The sequence below is a fragment of the Salmo salar genome, chromosome 25 (genome assembly GCF_965601325.2).
Source record: "Salmo salar chromosome 25, fSalSal1, whole genome shotgun sequence".
Lineage (NCBI taxonomy): Eukaryota > Metazoa > Chordata > Actinopteri > Salmoniformes > Salmonidae > Salmo > Salmo salar.
The window spans coordinates 2,053,373-2,067,173 of record NC_138315.1 but is presented as its reverse complement, the minus strand read 5'-3'; the positions used below and the strand labels follow the sequence as shown (position 1 = coordinate 2,067,173).

At 39.6% G+C, this 13,801-nt stretch overlaps 1 protein-coding gene across 1 annotated transcript; it reads right to left on the bottom strand.

Annotated features, from left to right (window-relative positions):
- Nucleotides 1–3,659: 3,659 nt before the first annotated feature.
- LOC106586050 (G-protein coupled receptor 183-like) lies at nt 3,660–10,580 on the bottom strand. Its single transcript, XM_014172870.3, has 2 exons — nt 10,338–10,580; nt 3,660–7,284 (listed from the first exon to the last, which is right to left on the bottom strand). Exon 2 carries the CDS (start codon nt 7,256–7,258, stop codon nt 6,137–6,139), a length of 1,122 nt encoding a protein of 373 aa, XP_014028345.1. The 5' UTR covers nt 7,259–7,284; nt 10,338–10,580; the 3' UTR covers nt 3,660–6,136.
- Nucleotides 10,581–13,801: the final 3,221 nt, after the last annotated feature.

Genomic DNA, 13,801 nt, shown 5'->3' with positions numbered 1-13,801 from the left:
TTGATATAAATATGAACTTGATTGAACAAAACATGCATGTATTGTATAACATAATGTCCTAGGGTTGTCATCTGATGAAGATCATCAAAGGTGAGTGCTGCATTTAGCTGTCTTCTGGGTTTTGGTGACATTATATGCTGGCTTGAAAAATGGGTGTCTGATTATTTCTGGCTTGGTACTCTGCTGACATAATCTAATGTTTTGCTTTCGTTGTAAAGCCTTTTTGAAATCGGACAGTGTGGTTAGATTAACGAGAGTCTTGTCTTTAAATAGCTGTAAAATAGTCATATGTTTGAGAAATTGAAGTAATAGGATTTTTAAGGTTTTGAAAATCGCGCCACAGGCTGCAAGTGGCTGTTACGTAGGTGGGATGCAAGCGTCCCACCTAGCCCATAGAGGTTAAAGAGTTTATATACCCGCATATTATTGCTACGTGTGCAGGCCTCTTATTTCTTTATCAGAGAACACCAGAAAGGTCTACATCTACAATCTGCAATTAAACCCCCTTAAAGAAAATGATGTGTGATTAGAATTGGGTATTGCATTTGGCAGAGAAGATGGCAGTTTTAGGGCAAGTTATTGATTGGAAAAGTGGGGTCCGTCATAGCGCATTAGCTCTCGCGGGAGTAATCCACAGCAGGTTGCTGCCAGAAACATCTGCTGCCGGAGAGAAGTAATTAAAAACAGTATGTTGAGGTAGTTGCCATATAAACAGGAAATAAGATCGGGTGGTAATAGACATTTCACGCTGATGGTGGGAGATGATTTTTACACAGCCACAGCTTTTTAATGGATGCAAACTGTGTGAGACGCCTCAAGGTCAATGATGGACTGGGGCATGAATGCATAGCATGGAAATGTGCGTGTGTGTGTGTGAAAATAAGTCACATTTCAGATTTTTCAGATCAAGCTTACGCGGATTACAAAGTGGACACAGTAAATCAGAATCCTTGAGGGTCATGAAAGCAAACTTTTTTTATGTAAGCAGAAAATCATTCTTCTCTCCATGCGGACTAATCTTTTCCATTATCATCACAGATCACCACGTTCATCACTGAGGATTTGAGACACAATGGAGATAAACATCTATAAGAATTTCCCACACTGTGATATTTCCTCTAATCAATAGAAGACTACGATGCACCATGTGGCTGCTGCCTTAAAGGTTAAATGTGTTGCATATTTTGTTATGATGAGTCGGTTTGCTTGTAATCTGGTTAGAGTGAGATAATGATATTGATAATGTCAAGGGTGTCGTCTCAATCCAGAGTAGGGCCAATATGATACCCCTTATGCATTGAGTGTGGATTAGAATGCCTAGAAATAGTGAATACAGTCATATAAACTATATAAATTAGTCAGTTAAATAGTATTCATTAATTTGTTAGAGATGCTTTGCTTCTGAGGTAAATCTTCAGAAATAAAGTTGCAAATCACTCTTTTCTTCAGTCTGTCTATACCAGATGGTGTGCTGTGTTCTTAGAAATATGTTGTTGACAACAGTCTGTGTCTCTTCCTGTGGCAGCCATCACGTGGTTGGCATCATGTCTGTGTTTCCGTCACTGCTTCTTTAGCTTGGAGTCAGACTCTTAAATGTTCATCAGAAACTGTTCAATCACCTGCTATAACCATACTCCTATGGAGTCCAGCGCTATGGGTATTAGAGAATTCAATTCAGTCATACAAATTCAAAATTATTAAATCCAGATTCAATTTGTGGCAGCACTAATATCATTCCATACAGCACCCTGAGAAAACAACAATATAGGCTAATTTACCTAGTGTAAATGTTTTGGCGGACAGGCATATGTAGGCCTATGTGGGCTGGGTTAGGTTTGGTTGTCCCAAACTAATAAAACATACCCTCAACTTTCTTAGGCATGTGCCCCTGCTATTTTACAAACTACTTTACAAACAAGCATCCAGTGAATAAAGGACACATTCGTGTTATAAAGCAATCAATCTACTTCACAAGTACAGTTGAAGTCGGACGTTTACATATACTTAGGTTGGAGTCATTAAAACCTGTTTTTCAACCACTCAACCACCAATTTCTTGTTAACAAACTATAGTTTTGGCAAGTCGGTTAGGACATCTACTTTGTGCATGACACAAGTAATTTTTCCAACAGTTATTTACAGACATATTATTGCACTTAGAATTCAATGTATCACAGTTCCAGTGGGTCAGGAGTTTACATACACTAAGTTGATTGTGCCTTTAAACAGCTTGGAAAATTCCAGAAAATGATGTCATGGCTTTAGAACCTTCTAATAGGCTAATTGACATCATTTGAGTCAATTGGAGGTGTAACTGTGGATGTATTTCAAGGCCTACCTTCAAACTCAGTACATCTTTGCTTGACATCATGGGAAAATCAAAAGAAATCAGCCAAGACCTCAGATAAGAAATTGTAGACCTCCACAAGTCTTGTTCATCTTTGGGAGAAATTCTAAACGCCTGAAGGTACCACGTTCATCTGTACAAGCAATAGTGCGAAAGTATAAACACCATGGGACCACACAGCCGTCATACTGCTCTGGAAGGAGACGCATTCTGTCTCCTAGAGATGAACGTACTTTGGTGCGAAAAGCGCAAATCAATCCCACAACAACAGCAAAGGACCTTGTGAAGATGCTGGAGGAATCAGGTACAAAAGTATCTATATCCACAGTAAACCGTGTCCTATATCGACATAACCTGAAAAGCCGCTCAGCAAGGAAGAAGCCACTGCTCCAAAACCCATAAAAAAGCCAGACTACGGTTTACAACTGTGAAGCACAGGGGTGGCAGCATCATGTTGTGGGGTTGCTTTGCTGCAGGAGGGACTGGTGCACTTCACACAATAGATGGCATCACGAGGAGAGAAAGTTCTGTGTATATACTGAAGCAACATCTCAAGACATCAGTCAGGAAGTTAAAGCTTCGTCGCAAATGGGTCTTCCCAAAAGACAATGACCCGAAGCATACTTCCAAATTTGTGGCAAAATGGCTTAAGGGCAACAAAGTCAAGGTATTGGAGTGGCCATCATAAAGCCCTTACCTCAATCCTATAGAAAAGGTGTGGGCAGAACTGAAGGAGCAAGGAGTCCTACAAACCTGACTCAGGTTCACCATCTCTGTCAGGAAGAATGGGCCAAAATTCACCCAACTTATTGTGGGAAGCTTGTGGAAGGCTACCCGAAACGTTTGACCCAAGTTAAACAATTTAAAGGCAATGCTACCAAATACTAATTGAGTGTATGTAAACTTCTGACCCACTGGGAATGTGATGAAAGAAATTAAAGCTGAAATAAATCATTCTCTCTACTATTATTCTGACATTTCACATTCTTGAAATAAAGTGGTGATCCTAATTGACCTAAGACAGGGAATTTTTACCAGGATTAAGTGTCAGGAATTGTGAAACACTGAGTTTAAATGTATTATGCTAAGGTGTATGTAAACTTCCAACTTCAACTGTAAATGTTCTACTGTATTATCTTTGTCCTTCTATATAACACTGCCCTCTTGGGGCTCAGATAAGTTACTGCGGTTGTGTTTTGCAAGCATTGTGCCTACAGTGGAGTCTGATCAACGTTACTGATATGGATGGACATTCATTGTATCTTTCTGAGGAATACCACACAACCTTGAACACCACAAAAGCAGACAAGATATTATTTATTTCCATTTCTTTTTTATTCAAAATTAAATGGTTTGATATCAACACACAGTCATCACATTAATCAAAAACAGAGGGGAACCCTTATTGTGAACAAAGGAATTAAAAAAAGTGAACCATTTAGTAAAAATATTTGGATGTCATTGACTCTGATCAAATTAATTGAGGGACATGGTTACATTTAGTACATGGTGTTGACATATTTTACATTTATCAATAATCAAAAGGTAATTTGAAGAATAATGCAGGAAGTTTATACACAAAAAGTATAATCAACATTGTCTTATTTTTCATTCCTCAGCATTGTAATGTTCCAAAGCTTTCTATTCTTTAGTCAGAGTCTCTGAAACTATGAAGTAATATTCAGCTGTCCATTTTGGGACATATTTTCATGCCAGTTTCCATGCTGTCTAATATTGTCCTTATATGGTCATGTGTTTCTGGTTTAGATCAAGTTGTCACTGTATTTGCAAGAGGCAAAAAAACGTGTCATTGTATTGTAGTGAAGAGCGATAAGTGGTTTTTGAGAATTTTTTAACCAATCACTTTTTTTAAAACATTAAATGCATTTATAAAAGATGACATTAAAATATTTTTGATGCCATCCACTTGACCTTTTCCTGACACTGACAGTGGGTTGAATGCTGTAACAACACAGAATAAAATAGTTAATAAAATAGTTAACTACCATGATGGTAGTTTGGTAGCCCATTACTGCCATCATTATTAACCATAACTTTACTTTAATAAAATATTTCAGTTGTGTATATTACTTCGTTTTTATTTGATGACTTTATTATTTTTCATTCCTTAAAGTCATCATCTCATCTCTGCTCAGGCAGTAGCAGCCAGCCAGCCAGACAGACATCCATCTAAAGTTATCTCTGTGCATCCCATTGAACAAGTCATCCTTTTTAGCTAGGTGAGTAACTAGCTGGTTGACAAAATAATTGTATTAGTTGTTCAAAGTAGATACATACTTTCAAGACTGCTTATTACCAACTACTACAACTATCAATTGGGTAGAGCAACCTCATGAATTGTCTCTATCCTTCTGGTCTATGTGTATCCGTCTCTGTCCGGGACTGGGAAGAACAGGCGTAAAGGATTATGGTAATTGTAGTTAATTACCACAGTTCTGTGCTGAACTAGGTTGAATATTTGCCTGGCGTCCCACATAGTTATTAGGTGTGTTTGAGGGGTAAAGCGAAAGCAACCGACTGTAGACAAAAGTTGAGGAGTGGTCGGAGGAGGTGCATCTGTGACAACCAAAGTCTGACACTAATGTGGTTTTCCAACAGCAAGGCTCAGATCAACATGGCAGTGCTGCCATTGTTAATAAAAGTTTTTCATTGTGAGTGTGTGTTCTGGGGGTTGGAGCCATGTTTATTTCAACAATTATAAACTGCAATCAGTGAGAAACAGCCTCAAATATCAAATTCAATTGAATTACTCAACTGTATACATGAATCGTATAAAATTTTGTTCCTATTTCAATCATGTCTTTGGTCACGTTTGTGAGGGTCAATGACAATAGATCCTCCCACAATGCAGGTGACGGCTGCAGACTGAAGTTGGTAAAGAGCATATGTTTTGTAAAGTATATGCAGTCGACACGTAGGCGCAACGATGGTCATCAACTTGACAAAAGTGATCCGCTCAAATGCGCCCATTGACTACGTTTCTCTCATTAATGATTTAACTTCTCTCTAGAGAAACAGCATGTTGAGGCCACAAAAAAAGCAGAACTATATGGAATTCAAGTAATTGAAAGGATGTCGGTCAATTAGTTGTTTAATAACGGGGGATTTTTTTTACGGTGAATCGCTCAGCACTACTGTATTGGCAAGAGGCAGAAACAGTTTGTTACCTGTCCTAGGCTGTCCTATGTGGCTCTATTTCCAGAGAGCGTGAGATACTTCTTTAAACTGTTAATCAGTTATACAGTTATAGTTCAGTCTATCTCCTCAGACATCCTCTTGCAATTTACTGACGTGAATGTCTAACAATCCAAAGGTTGCGAGTTCAAATCTCATTATGGACAACGGATAAGCATTTTAGCTAATTAGCAGCTTTTCAACTACTTACTACTTTTTAGCTACTTTGCAACTACTTAGCATGATAGCTAACCCTTCCCCTAACCTTAACCCTTTAACCTAACTCCTAAACTTAACCCTAACCTTAACCCCGTTAGCCACCTAACTAACATTAAACTCCTAGCTAGATTTCATAACATATCATATGTTTTTCTAATTCATAACATATAGTATGTTATTCAAATTGTTTGTTGGTTGTTTGCACACCAGTCTGTTTGCTGGTCATTGACTAACCAGTCTGTCGGCTGGTTGTTGGCTCAAAGGTTTGTTGGCTGGTCGTGGTCTCACCGGTCTGTTGGCTGGTCTGTTTGCTGGTCGATGGCTCTCCGATCTGTTGGTTGGTCTTTGACTCACCGGTCTGTTGGTTGGTCGTCACTCATCTTTGGCCATTCTGTTGGACACACTGTTCGTACCTAGCGCTGTTGAGGTGGATCTTCTTACCATCTACGACGTCTCTGGACGACCCCTCGGGTGATGTCCGTACTGCGCTGGAGAAGGACACGCTCACCTGCCTCTTCAGGATCTTCAGCACCTTCCTCTTGTAACCCTTACAGGCAAAGAAGTAGATGAATGGGTCCAGGCAGGAGTTAAGGTTCATCAGACAAACAGTGAAGTGTAAGGAGATCTGGAAGGCTGTGAGTTCAGCACAGTCCGTTTCATAGATCAGCTTTCGGATCATGTATTGGAGGAGGTTGATGTGGTAGGGGCTGAAACACACCACGAACACCAGGGAGACACAGCAGATCACCCCAACAGCTTTGCGGCTGCGCCCCGACTTGTCCGTCAGGTGATTGGTCTTGGCCGAGAGGCGGAGTTTACAGCACAGTATGGAGTAGCACAATAGGATTGTCACCACGGGGACTCCATAGCCTAGGAACACGGCGCCGATCAGCATGTAGGCGATGTTGGGCACCTGATCGAAGTTGGGATACTCCATACAAGTGATGAAGCCATCAGACTCCACATTAGTCATGGGCATGGAGAGGAGGGGCAAAGTTTGCATTAAGACCAGCAACCACACCCCAACGCAGATGAACCGGACATTGGAGACCTTCCGGAAGCGTGCGAACCGGAGCGGCAAGACCACAGCAATGAATCGGTCCACACTGAGGCAGGTCATGAAGTTGACCCCGGCATACGTGTTGATGTAGAAGATCAGCCCTGTGATCTTGCACAGGGTCTCCCCCAGGGGCCAGTGGAAGCCCAGGGCGTAGTAGATTATCCGTAACGGTAGTGACAGTGTGAACAGGATGTCGGAGATGACCAGGTTGGCAGAGTAAAGCGTGGTGGAGTTCATCTTCTTTAGGTTGGGCCGGATGACATGCAGTGCCAGGGCATTGCCCAGCAACCCCACGGAGAAGACGATGCTGTAGAAGAGGGGCATGAGGACTCGAGCGTACTCCAGGTGGTCATACAGAGTCGTGCAGGTGTTTGAGTCATTGAGGGTGGGGGTAGGGGTGGGGTTTGCATGGCTGGAGGTCCTCATCACCTCCATCATTGGGCTAGTGGCTATTGTGAAGCTAGCTATAGCCGTAAAAAGAAGAAACATTGTTTGCATTTAGATTTACACATGACTATTGACTGAATGAATATCAGAGGTGGATGGTGGGAGGAGCTATAGAAGGACAGGCTCATTGTAATGGCTGGAACGAAATTAATGGAACATAGTTAAACATGTGGTTTCCATATGATTGATGTGTTTGATACTGTTCAATTTATTTCATTCCAGCCATTACAATGAGCCCATCTTCCTATAGCTTCTCCCACCATCCTCCTCTGATGGATATAGATGTATAGGTACACATAATTACATCCTGTATAAATTCATGTCTATAAGCATGTTTCCATCCCCAGTTTTCATATGAGTAAAAGTCACGAAAGCTGTGATGAAAACAGGAAGTTTATTTCAGTACAATTTTATAAATGCAAACAGATAATTTGTTCGTTTGACATGGTGGGATCTTTTTGTGTCAGTAAAATTAATTATGTGAGAAAGAATGCAATTATTGATATAATAATCATCATTTCGAACTTGGAGTCACACGATGATATGGTGTGTGTTCCTCCGACTACGGAGGAACACACAGTTAATTAGGCTACATATGAAATAAGTTATGATGAACTTCACAGGGTGGTGAAAGTGCATAGCACAGGAGTTTGGTGGCACCTTAATTGGGGAGGACAGGCAAATGGTAATGGCTGGAGCGGAATTGGTGGAAAGGTATCAACATCAAACACATGGTTTTCATGTGTTTGATGCCATTCCATTTGTGCCGTTCCAGGCATTATTATGAGCCGTCCTCCCCCCTCAGCAGCCTCCATTGGTGCACAGTAAATAGAGGGTCTTATTCTGGTGAAATGATGATCGATGCTTGACTGCCGTTTGACAAATAAAAATATTCCATAATATTATCCATAATATTCTCATCATGTAGACTAGCCTAACCACACAGTTTACCCGCACTGTATCTTCAAGCTATTGTCTAGAGCGCACATGCCAAGACCAGATTAGGCACATTTGCTATTTTACAACAGTTTTTGTGACAAAACTGTTTTGTTTTATTCGGTACATGAAAACATACATTTTGTTTGCAATGTATCAAGTCTGTTTGGTGGAAACACCACTGTTGGGAACATTTGCATATTTTCTTAATACAGATTTTTTTATATTTGCTTGAAAATGTGTCGCCAATTGGTTGGAAACCTAGCTAGTGAGAAGGATTTGGCTTGTAGTAATGTGGAAATTACATCCTACTGCTTGGCACTTACTGTGTCCCGTCCCCTATTTAGAGCGTGATTCGAAGTCACAGCTATGGAACTTGTTACTCTAAGTATGATTTTGCATGAACGGATCAGATGGGTATCTATAATGGGAAATTCTGGTTTCAGTAAGGAAGTAAAACTATTTTTTCTCAATGTGTTTGGATACTGACCTCAAAGGTCTGAAGGAGATGCTGCTTTCTACATAAGTCATATCGCTAACACTTTATAGTAACTTTATTGAACAAGCTAAGGAAGTAAAACTATTCTTTCTCAATGTGTTTGGAACATTGGATATTGTCGAAACGTTGGATATTACATTTTTGCATCTGAGCTCCTAGAGTGTGCGGCTCTCCCTTATTTTCAAACTATAATTTGGATTAAAATGGTATTTTGATATTCTGCTTAACACTTAAAACCAATTGACCTATTCTTATTTCCCAAAATATATCAGGTCATTGCGTCTGCTCATATGGCATAGGAATCAGATAAGTCAAAGGTGAAATATAACAAGTAATCACATGGAAATATCAACTCTATTGCCCCTAGCGGTAACATATGCACAGTGGGAAGACTCCAGTGTAGAGGGACATTTTGACCAGTTTCGTTTCACTAAATGCATTCATCCATTTTCACGTGTTCAATATTTTTAACATGCTAAATGACCCATTTCAATGATTGTTTTGTAACACCTTACTTTGAAGAAATATGACATATGCATTCACTCCTATTGCAGGCTAGCATATTTATTTGACCCATCTACCATTAATATCTATACAAAGCACATGCAGTTGACTTGGGTACAGCCAGAGTCAACATGATGGAAGTCTACAAACAATACAAGGGGTTTTCACAGCACACAGCTGCGGTGGTCACGTCACAGAAAAATATTGGTGTTGAAAGACACTTTCACACTAGGAAGTCTACATCCCTATAGGTCACTCATACACTAGGAAGTCCACATCACTAGGCACCCAGCCAGACCATATCCGTTTTTAGGAAAGTCAAAATGCGTGACCCTGGTCACAGCCCAGACATGAGACTGCTATCTCACAGAGCAGACTCAGGCTGGAAAATAAATATGTTTCCTGACCTATTAACACAAAGCCAAGGGCTCTGGGTATTTCATTGTGAACTGCAGTTACAACTTTCACACAAGGTCAAAAGTCTTTTGTCTTTTTTTAAATAGACTTTTTCATTTTTTCCTTTGTACGAATGCTACATCTTTTTGTCTAGAGTAAGAACATGTTAAAAACAGTGTGGCCCCTGTAGAGCTCCTATAATTTGTTGTTTTACATATAATTGTGTGGTGGCCACAGCATTAGAGTAAGGCGTTAGAATGAGTAATTTAAGCATTATGGGCACCAACATCTTAACCTCTAGATATTTGAGCTATATTGTGAAACATGTCATCATATAGCTTCAGTATAAGTTAGCCACCTGCTGATTGGCTGTTGTTGACTTTGGAATAGTGTTGTACATTTCGAAGTCTATATTATTAAGTTATAAATTGGCCTGGTTCAACAGCCAGGTCTCAATCATTCAACAGCGTTATTTTGGTATGAGCTGTGTAAGTTGTTTGATAATGTGAACCTAATGATTCATTGATTGTACATTGAACATGAGAAGAACATATTGTTCGCCATAGTTTACAGTTCTCAATACTGCAACTTTTGTTTTGCAGCAATTGTTTGATTTTGAATTTCGCTTTCCAATACTTTCCCAATTCTAGCTGTCAAGTTAAAGTCAATATCAAGTTGAATAAATGAGAATGCATACAAAATCAACATTAAACCAAACCACAAACGTGGACTTACCAAAATCAACTGTATTTCTGTATTCTTCCAAAGTGTGAGAGTTAAGCAGGATAGTTCCTCCTTGGCATGAGACTATAATTGTCCTCTCAGAGTTCAGCAAAGACCACGTTGCCCCAGGCTTTTAGAGCAGAGTGACACATAGTGACAAATAGAGAACTAAGATTGAGTGGCGGGCTGGCTTTTGTAACCATAGTGACATCAAAATATCCTGTGTTACTGTTTATGCTCTTGAGTTTGTGGATCTCTCTGCTCTTTCTTTATCCCTCTCTCTCTCTCTCCCGCTATCTCTCTCACTCACTCGCGCGCTCTCTCTCTCTCCCCTACTGTCTCCGTTTCTTGGTTAGGTGAAACTGGCACCTGCTGATGCCCACAAAAATCAAGCTGTCACATATATCTACACTTTTAATGTTTTTATTTTGGTCTGTTTTTAAAGAGTATATTGAATACTGTAAAGAATATAAACATGGAACTAAATCTCAGATGTAGTTTTGTAACTTACAACTTGTGGTAGCCATCTCTTTTATAATTATAAACATATTGCTCATTTGTTGATAATAATTGTAGAAATAATGAATGTCAACTTAGGTACAACTGATAGATAACCAAACAATAATTGATACATTTTGCTATCAGCTTCGCCCCCCCCCTAAAATCATTAGGTGTTTATTTTGTTCGTAGTAAAGTTGGAACTAAAAGTCTCCGTTAGGAACAAGTTATCTGGCCAACGTGCTGTGCGATGTGTACAGTATGTGTACCCATGAGAGGATGTGGTTTCAAACTCATGGCCTTATATCTTGACATTAATCATTGACATTTTCATGTGTTCCTACTTTTTTCTTTCAAAGTAAAGTTTTGTGGTCTGGTATGAGTTCTCTTTCACGAACATCAACCTACACACATAGAAACATTTGTGTAAGCCTGCACGCACATTCACGCACACACATGGGGCATTTGCGTCCCTCGCCTTTGCAATCATGCAAATTTTGTTTTTTGCCCTAACACGACACAGCTGATTCAAAGCTTGATGTTTAGGTGATCATTTGAATCAGCTGTGTCGTGCTAGGGCAAAAACCTTAATTTGCAACCCTTGGGGTCTCGAAGACCGAGTTTGGGAAACCCTGGCTTAGGGTAAGCAAATTGGCTTTTCCCAACAGTGATGAGTAGAGTTGTAATGACATGTTTTGGGATTTAAAACTAGAAGCCTTAATTGAAATAATAGTGTTTTAGCTAAAAAGCTAAGGGATGAGGGTGGAGAAATGTAACCACTCATTCATAGACGTCTATATTAGGTTTTGAGCCAGCAATGCATGTTTAAAGTGAGTTTTTCCCCTATTAATTTAATAATACATAAAGAAACCAGTTGAGAACTTCATTCCCTACCATTTAATGGACAGCAGATGGCACCGCGATCCGATAACAAGTTTTCTTTCTTGAAGGATGTATAGAAATGTAGCATTCTCCCGTAGGTATTCTCTAAGAAGGCATTTAAGAAAATCCACTAAGTTGTCAACAGTGGCACTCAAATTACCGAGAAAGGAAGAAAGGAAGCACTGCTCTCGGATCAGCGTTGTCCCTCTTACCTTAGTATCAATCAGCAGTTGCTACCTCAATTTTTGGACGTATAAATTAATGATACAGTGGTTCTTCGTTTAAAAGTTGCGGCGTACTGCAGCACAGCTTGCGGGGAGCCACAGAATTCTATGGCACGTTATTGTGTCAGTCATTGTTAACAGAATGATGCAATTTACCGCAATTTGCCATCATCTACCACAAACGGTCGCGGCATAAGCTCAAAACCTTTAAAGGAAGAACCACTGTATGTTGATTCTTGAAGAATTTGACTTATAGATGCCTCATGAACTTAGTTCAACTGTAGTACCCCCATCAAAAACCAAAATATATGCTTGTTTACTACAATATTTGTAAACAAAAATGTAAACAAACACTATATAGCCTCAAAAGATGGTTGAAAGTATAATTTTGATACAATGGATGGTCGGTCCTTGCATCCATAGTGAGGTTACATTTCTCCAGCCCCATACCCTAGCTTTTTGAAGAGTCAGCGGTGGGGCGACAGCTTTGTTATTGTTTCTACCACTGATTGTCGCTTTAACATTATAATTATTCCACACTACTGACAACCGATCAGCTCCTAGAGAGATATTATCACCTATGACTACAAATATTGAGGCGGCCTATTCTAATGCTTACCCTATAATAATGCACTAAATCAAGATTTGGCACATCATTACACATGTTACACTTAATGAAGTGCCTGTATATCGCGTAAAAAATTACAGACAGTAGTGTACAAATAGCTAAATAAAATGCTTATTTCAATATCATTCAAATATATAGGCCTATGCAGCCTATACCGTATTTATCTGTTAATATAGTCATCTCTGTGTTATTTAAAGTGTCTTTATATACTTGCAAAACAATGGGCAGCTTTGTATTTGTCGTCTGTAGGCAGGTTTCCATTGACCCAGGTTTATATGACAAACGCAATGTCAAAAAATAATGTGTGTGACGTGTAAAGGAAACAGCAGATATAGGACCATTTAAATAAAATCTACATTTTTACCTGTTCGACAGGGGTGGATTTTAGGCTGGTGAGGGAAGGACAGCTCATAATAATGGATGTAATGGAGTGAATGGAATTTTATCAAACAAATGGAAAATCAGGTGTTTGATAACAGTCCATTCTGTTCCAGCCATTACCATAATCCCATCCTCCCAATGTAAAGTGCCACCAGCCACCACTGGATGGATTTTCCTTTTGAGTAAATGTCTTTATTGTGACACATGAGAATGAAACAGTGTTTTTTTAAATACATTATGATTGCAGAATACTTTTGAAGGCACGCGGGGCACATTAAAGGTCCCCGAAGCACACACATCCCTGGGTCGCTCCTCTTTTCAGTTCGCTGCAGCTAGCGACAGGAACGAACTGCAAAAAAACAAACAAACTGGACAGTTTTATCTCCATCTCTTCATTCAAAGACTCAATCATGGACACTCTTACTGACAGTTGTGGTTGCTTCGCGTGATATATTGTTGTCTCTACCTTTTGCCCCATTATTGTCTGTGCCCAATTTTGTCCAAGTTTTGTGCTGCTACCATGTTGTGCTGCTGCATGTTGTGCTGCTACCATGTTGTTATCATATTGTGTTTCTACCATGCTGTGTTGTCATGTGTTGCTGCCATGCTATGTTGTTGTCTTAGGTCTGTCTTTATGCAGTGTTGTGTGTCTCTCTTGTCGTGATGTGTGTTTTGTCCTATATTTTTATTTTTTATCCCAGCCCCCGTCCCCGCAGGAGGACTTTTCCCTTTTGGTAGGCCATCATTTTAAATAAGAATTTGTTCCTAACTGACTTACCTAGTTAAATAAAGGTTAAATAAAATTACAAATAAATTAAAAAATGATGTAACTATAAGCTCTACATTTAATTCTAAATGCTTAC